The sequence below is a fragment of the Impatiens glandulifera genome, chromosome 2, assembly GCF_907164915.1.
Source record: "Impatiens glandulifera chromosome 2, dImpGla2.1, whole genome shotgun sequence".
In the NCBI taxonomy this organism is placed as follows: domain Eukaryota; kingdom Viridiplantae; phylum Streptophyta; class Magnoliopsida; order Ericales; family Balsaminaceae; genus Impatiens; species Impatiens glandulifera.
In genome coordinates, this window is record NC_061863.1 from 47976862 (window position 1) to 47984550 (window position 7689).

The 7689-nt window shown below is 32.6% G+C and overlaps 2 protein-coding genes across 2 annotated transcripts; one reads left to right on the top strand and one right to left on the bottom strand.

Moving 5' to 3' along the window:
• Positions 1-1589: 1589 nt before the first annotated feature.
• Positions 1590-3362, top strand: LOC124926552 (MOB kinase activator-like 1A). The gene is made up of 7 exons (XM_047466801.1): positions 1590-1792; positions 2108-2156; positions 2241-2349; positions 2428-2521; positions 2632-2765; positions 2868-3031; positions 3127-3362. The coding sequence occupies exons 1-7, from the start codon at positions 1767-1769 to the stop codon at positions 3196-3198; spliced, it is 648 nt and encodes a 215-aa protein (XP_047322757.1). The 5' UTR covers positions 1590-1766; the 3' UTR covers positions 3199-3362.
• A 107-nt stretch (positions 3363-3469) lies between these two features.
• On the bottom strand, positions 3470-7247 carry LOC124924538 (O-fucosyltransferase 35). Its single transcript, XM_047464561.1, has 9 exons — positions 6495-7247; positions 5736-5879; positions 5579-5651; positions 5417-5487; positions 5240-5328; positions 5036-5168; positions 4713-4945; positions 4163-4639; positions 3470-4078 (listed from the first exon to the last, which is right to left on the bottom strand). Exons 1-9 carry the CDS (start codon positions 6987-6989, stop codon positions 3883-3885), a joined length of 1911 nt encoding a protein of 636 aa, XP_047320517.1. The 5' UTR covers positions 6990-7247; the 3' UTR covers positions 3470-3882.
• Positions 7248-7689: the final 442 nt, after the last annotated feature.

A 7689-nucleotide genomic window follows, 5' to 3' on the forward strand; every position in this document is an offset into this window, starting at 1 on the left:
TAATTTATTATAATGACTTCACATATTAACTACCTAGCTTTAATATAGGGTAATAAGAATAAATTAGAGTTACTGCAAAATTATAAATAAAACAAGTAAATGAATGTGAGGTTTGTATTTTTTTTTTAAATTAAAAAAAATAGAAATTTAAGGAATCAAGTCACATTTTTTTTTGAAGGATCATAATTTTTTTTTTTTCATTCTAGTTCTCTTTACAACAAAAAAAAATAATAATAATAAAATTTAAAATATGGGCGCTTGAATTAAATTTAGATTTATTTGATTTTTCATTTTTAAAGTTGAAGATAGACCTAAATTCAGGAAATTAAAGTTAAGAATAAAATTTAAACTATAAAAAAAAATGAAGGGGCAAATTCGTAATTATCCAATTCCGGCCGAAAACAAAATCCAACTAGACAATTATTAAGGCCTCGTTTGATGTATGGGTTATTTGGATAAATTCTGGGTTTTTTCCAAATAACCCTTGTGCGATGAAAAGGATAAAAAACCAAGTTTTTTTAATTTTATTCCTATTATACCCCTCTCTTCCTCTCTCCCTCTCTCCCTCTCTCCCTCTCTCCCCTCTCTCCCCTCTCTCTCCCTCTCTCTTCCTCTCTCTTCCTCTCCCTATATATATATATAATAAAATAATATTATATTAAATAAAATTTTAAATATAATAAAATAAATATTAAAAAACTATATATATATATATTAATATTAACTTTTATTAATATATAAATAATTTTTTTATAAATACTTATAAATAACTACTATTATAATTCAAATATTACATAAAATAATAATAGATTATAATTTTATTTATATTGTATATTTATTTTTATTTAATATAATTAATATAATTTTTTATATAAAATTAATGTTATAAATATTTTTATTTAAATATATGTCACTTTATTTTCTAACATAATTATTTATTTACACTATTTAAAATTTAAATGGTATATTAGATAATATAAAATGTTATAATTTTATTTATATTTTAAATTTATTTATATTTAATATAATTTTTTAAAATAAATGAATTTATTAATTTAATTTATATGAAAATAAATTTTATAATGTAATAAAATAATATATATATATATTTATAAATATAAAATAAAATATTTAAGTAAGGGTAATATGGGTATTTTAATTAATAAAAGTGTTGATTTGATGGATGATGGGATTGTTGGGTTTTGGGATAAAACATGGGTTTTATCCCAAAAACCCAAAGATCAAACGAGGCCTAAGTGAAAATATTTGTTTGTCCAGCTAAGCAAAATGATGTGGTGCTGGTCAATGAAATATCACCACGTGTCGGCATAGAGACGACTAGCAATAATGTGAAACATACAATCATTACCCGTCTGTATTTATTAAATTCCTATTATTAATTTAATTAATTAATTACTGTCATAATAATATAGAAAAAATATAAAAACAATTCAAATACAAATTCTTGCAGGTAAGCTGGCAATGGCAAAACCATGGCCTCGCTGGGAAGAGAGAGACGGTAATGGGTTTTACTTGACCTATACAACGCCAGTCTGTCAATCTTTCTCTCTCTATATCTATCTATCTCTCTCTATATATATATATAGATATGTATGTATACGTATACCATCCATTTCATCTTGCCTCTTGTTTCTGTTCTTGTATAGAATATATTTCACGAACAGAAACAGAGGCGAATCTCTATAGAGAGAATTACATAAACCCTAGGCAAAAACCTAGTCTTCAAGCCGAGGTGGTGCTGAATCATGAGTCTATTCGGCCTCGGAAACAGGTAATTAAGTTTTTCAAATCCATGTATTGGTCTGATAAAGATTGTAGCTTTTCATACGACTCGATCTAGGGCTCTATAGTTTTAAGTCTAATTGATCAGTAATGAGGAAATCCAATTTTTTGATGAATATGAATTTGTGGCGGCAAAACATTTTATAAATACTTGAATATCATGGAGAAATAAGGATGTGAAAATACTTGTTTTATCTCTAAGATTAGTCTATTTTGTTGAATAGCTTATGTTATAATTGGGATAAAGATCAGATTTCTCCATTGAAGGCTTTTTAAGTTCTAACTACTTATGTTTTAATGACAGAAATCAAAAGACTTTTCGCCCAAAGAAGAATGCTCCTTCTGGAACTAAGGTTAGTTATCTACTAACTTCTTTTTCTTTTGTTTTCTTGCAAATGATTGATTCAGTTGTTAATTCTTCTTGTTTTCTTATGAAGGGTGCACAGCTTCAAAAGCATATTGATGCTACTTTAGGTAGTGGGAACTTAAGGGAAGCTGTTCGTCTTCCTCCAGGAGAAGATCTCAATGAGTGGTTGGCTGTAAACAGTATGATACTATCAGAATCTACCTTTCTATGGCCATATACAATAACTCTTTTTCATAATAGAATTCATTTTTTTGAAGCTGTGGACTTCTTTAACCAAGTAAACATTCTGCACGGAACGCTTACGGAATTCTGCACGCCAACGATTTGCCCATCAATGACTGCAGGACCAAAGTATCCATTCTCTAGCCCTTCTCCTTAACTATTACTACACATTAAGGGTGTGAATATATTTAGGGTTATTTTGGAATTCTGTGAGATGATCTTATCTATTATTGATGTAGGTATGAATATAGATGGGCTGATGGAGTGACCATAAGGAAACCAATAGAGGTGTCGGCTCCAAAGTATGTGGAGTATTTGATGGACTGGATTGAAACTCAACTTGACGATGAATCCATTTTCCCTCAAAAAATAGGTACATATATTTAAGCTAAACCAAGATATGAGTTTGGATGGGAAGCAGTTGTTGATGTTGGTTTTCTTATGATCTTTTTTATATATTGTGTGTGAATTGTAGGAACTCCATTTCCGGGGAACTTCCAAGATGTTGTTAAGACAATATTCAAAAGATTATTTAGAGTCTATGCTCATATCTATCACTCACATTTTCAGAAGATTGTGAGTTTGAAGGAAGAAGCTCATTTGAACACGTGCTTTAAGCATTTTGTTCTTTTCACATGGGTAAGTTTTATATTTTTAATAGATGACCAAGGAATTCATATGATTATTTGAAGGAAGAAGATCATCTAAACAGTTTCTTAACTCATGTATGGCAGGAGTTCCGGTTGATCGATAAGGGAGAACTTGCACCTCTATATGAACTGGTTGAATCCATCTTACAGTTGTAGAGGAGAGTATTTGTGAAACTTTTTAATCTTGTTTTCAATTTGGCGTGCATTTCCAGCAAAAAGCTCTAGTTATCTTATTTCTTCTTCCTTGTGATTTTTGGAATTCTTTGTTTTCAGGATAAACTATTGTCTGACCAATTTGTGGTGTGATTAAAATTAATTTAACAATGATATTCTTGATTAATGATTCTTCTACTTGAAGGATCTGTTTGATGTGGGTTAATTAGATTAAATTTTAATAAGAAATCTCCAAATAACTTGAATTTAATAGAATAAAAGAACTTTGATAAAAGCTTTGTTATTAATAAGGGAAAGAATATGTTTTCTCCTACAATGCAAATGATACAAATGAACCAAAAGGAAAGAAGTTATAGATATAATAGATGAACAATTCTAAGCAAATGGTTTGTCAAGACTCTAACTTTCTTCTATAAAATAATACAAATTCAAAGTATAATCCCATCTGTAAGTTTCTTTTATGTATTCATTGAATAAAGTGCAAAAAGTGGAAACCATATTGAATTCCAGTATCAATCAATATATGGCTCAGTCAATCTCACCAAACCACCGGTTCTCTTTTTATGGTCCTCTTTTATATGCACTTAGTTTAGCCAGTCACTCAGCCAACTCTTCCATGTTCACTGAGAATTTTCGATAAAAAAACTGTCCAAAACGGGCATATTCTTACACTGTCGTTTCACAAATACAGCCTGGTAAGGGATTCGCGTAAAAACTCTCTTCCAGCTTCGGAAATTCACCAGCTTCCCTCATATATGGAGCTCCCACTCTGTCTTTATGAAGCTTCTTCACTTTTGAGGTGAACTTCTTCCATGAAATCTTTCCTTCATCCAAATCATCCACTAGTTTTACAAAATTACCCCTGTAGTTCACAGCCCACAAACAAAAATTATTAATAAACTTTTCAAGGGAAGTGAATATAAGAATTATAAACTATAAAACCTACCTGTCTGGGTTGATAGTTTTCTTAAAGTCCTCAAACCTCCTATGACCTTGAACAGCCTTGGCCATATTTCCATCATAAGTATACACGAAAACATCGCTCTCAAGAGCAACAACATAGTCTAAACCGGCTAGCATATTCTGGTGATTCCGAAAGGATTGAAGTTCATCATTCATTGCTAAGGTTGAATGAGAGAAGATGTTTGGGAATTCTTCGGTTAAGTACTGCATGCTACCGTTTCCATAGGCTTCCCCAGCAACCAAGTAAATTCTAGTTTCAGAAGTAAAACCAAGTGCCTTGAGCAAAACAGCGGTCTCCCTTGGAGTCAAAGGACAACCGCCAAGCTTCCTTCTTTCCACTCCATCAATCTCTTTCTCTTTCCAATGACTGACCTCATATCTCATCCTTCGAAGTTCTTCATCTTCTTCGACAGTCAAGTTATGGCTGCAGCCTGTAAAAGCTAGCATATCCTTCTCATACCTATAATCCAACAAAAACATAAGATGAAAATTGGGATCTACCTAGAGACATTCTAACCATTTGGTGTATATACCTTAAATGGAGAGCAAGGTAAGGGCCTCCATTATCTCTCATTCTTGAAATAAAGATCTCTCCAACTTCTTCTATTTGTTTCGAATACTTTAGTGCTCGATAGTTTGCATGACATCGGAGCTTCTGTATGGAGCCCGGGAGTTCATTGTTGGCAAGTCGAGAATCTGTGTGAGTAAAATACATCACTTTGTGTTGCTTCAAAAGTGGGAGGATCTCTGTTTTATAGTAACTGGACTGAAGAGAAACAAAACAACAACAGCATAAATATTGGTATATTTCTTTACAATTGATCACCAAGTACGAACAATGCAATTAAATACGAACCTTAGACCAAGATATAGGTGTCTTCGTGAGAGGCTCGATTTCAGAAAAGTTTGGAGGTAGTGTATCAACTATGTGGATATCATCTGCAAGTGCCTCAACAAAATGTCGCCAGTCAAACAGATCTTTAAATCCGCTGCAAGTAAAAAAAGGGATGTATTATTAGGAATGAAACTAAAAATCATGAAAAGATTACAAAAAATAAACCTTTCATCAGCCCAATATGATGTATGATCCAGGGAAGGAAGGACAAGGGTTGCCTTCATGATTTTAGCTACAGCAACCATATCACATATCTGCATTCTAAAATTGTTTGGTTATCAGTTTTGGAGTAGACATTATCAAAGAAAACGAATATATTATCAAAGAACAAAACATCCAGACCCCAAAACGCATTTGATTCAATCCACCATTAGCATTTATCAAAAGATACCCATTTGTCTTAGCATCTAGTTCTGCAAAAAGAAGAAATCAAACATGGATGCTTAAACACACAAACAATAATCATAAGACAGATCGATTTTAACAACAAAAAAGAACATTTACTTTTCTGTCTTTTTGGATGATTGATACATTGAGTGAAATTCTCACTGTTGGGTTTGGACCAAATACCTGAAAGCTAAAGAATTTGATTCCATAAACACAATGCAAAATCCTGACAAAGTAACCTTTTTTTCATAATATGTAAACCCCAAACGCTTACACGAGCCGTGATGTTATGAGATTGACCATTATCTGAAGCAACTACAATGAGACTCCTTTCCACTTCATTTTCTTCGCTATAAACATGCTTGTGCAAGGTCCGATCCATAACTTCCATTCTATCCCCGAAAGGATCTTTTATATCCTAATCAAGTAAAAATCAACCAAAAACTCATGTTGAGACAAAAAAAAACAGGCCTAAGACTCTTTAAGCATAAACATGCTACTTTATTTCAAGCATTTTTATGGCCATCTAGAACGAAAGAAACAAGAGACCCTTTAATGTCTCTCTAGTGAGCCCTGAGTCTGTTTTGTCTATGGGTAAGATCATTATATTGAGGATGGGTTCTCTACATCATCTGTATCTGAGAGATATGAGTTTGATCTTCCTTTCCTAGCTTTCTTGTATTGTCTTTGTTTTTGTTAGTTTGACCATCTTGGCCATTCTTGTAATCTCAGATGTACATCACATTGAAGTCTGATCTAATACAAGCTTTCTAATTTTTCAATCCCAAAGGTTAAAAGCCACAATTTGCTTCTAAAATACTTCATCTAATTCAGCTTAATGTGGTGGCCGTTACTAAGAAGTATTACCCAAAACCATTGAATATGCTTCGGCTTACACTAACCAAACCAGTAAACTATATTTCAGCTACATAAACAGAGGTTATTCCATTAATTCATCCATGAACCATGATCTGATGAAAGATTGAATTCAAGAGGTAATTAGAATTTGAAGATAAGGGAAAAAAAGGAGAACCTGACTGGACTCAAAATTTTCAATTGTAGACCCGAACCAGCCGTTAGCAGAGATCTTGAGTACACCAAGAAATAAGCAGACACCACAGAAGACAAAGAACATCCAATGCCCCAACTTCTTCTTCTTCTCTGTCAAGACAAATCCCAACTCCACAGCTCCAACAGATCCAAACCCAAGAGGCCTCTTTAAGTGAGTCCTCTGAGTGACATGATTATGATGAGGATAATGATTGTTTATCTGCCCATCAGCAGAATTGGCGTTATTGGCAAATTCCGATCTGGGAGAGTTGAGTTGCAGATCGATCTCATGGTGGGTATTGTTATTTGGATTGGTTTGATTGCTGTTGTTGGTGGTGTTGTTGGTGGTGTTATTGTTGGTGGTGCGTTTGAAAGATTGGGCGCGACGAGTCATTGGGCCGGAGAATCTAGGACTGTTAAGGCGCTGAGGAACGCCATCGCCGGCGGTAGTGTGGTGGTGATGTTGATTTGAGCCCATATAAGAAGTTAGACGGATAAAATTATCGATTGGAAGAGGAGTAATAATCGGAAAACGAAACGATTGGTTGAAACTTCAGCCACCATTAACGGGGATAAACAGAAAAAGAATGGCAAATGAATTTCTTTTCGTTCACACGCTGTGAAATTGTTAGAGCCCCCCTCCTACTTTCTTCAATAAGCGCCGAATCAAAATTCAACACTGTACACGCACTCTCTCTCCTCTCTCTCCTCTCTCTCTCTCTCTTCTGTAAAGTATATTCACATGCATAAAATACAGTGCATTTAATTGTTCAACAATTTTATAATTTATTTTAATATTTTTATTTTAAAACACATACTATTGTTCTTGAGTCGGTAATTTTGGACTCCACACGAAAACACGATCTGAACCGAATACGAGAAAATCAAATTAAGGTTATATATTTTCTTGTTCAGGTAAAAATTATGTTAACATGTTTAACCTGATTAATAAACATGTTAAAATTGAGTTAACTTAAAATGATTCAAATTAGATCCGATAACTCGTTTACAAGTTTTTTTCGTTGAGTTTTATGTTATTTTTTATATTCACTCGTCTTCTTTTTTCTTAATTTTTTTTTATAAGTAAATTTATGATTTAGTTTTATTTTTGTTTTGTGTTAATGTTATTTTAATTTAAAACAGGAATATGTGAATTAATTATATCGGGTTTAGTTCGA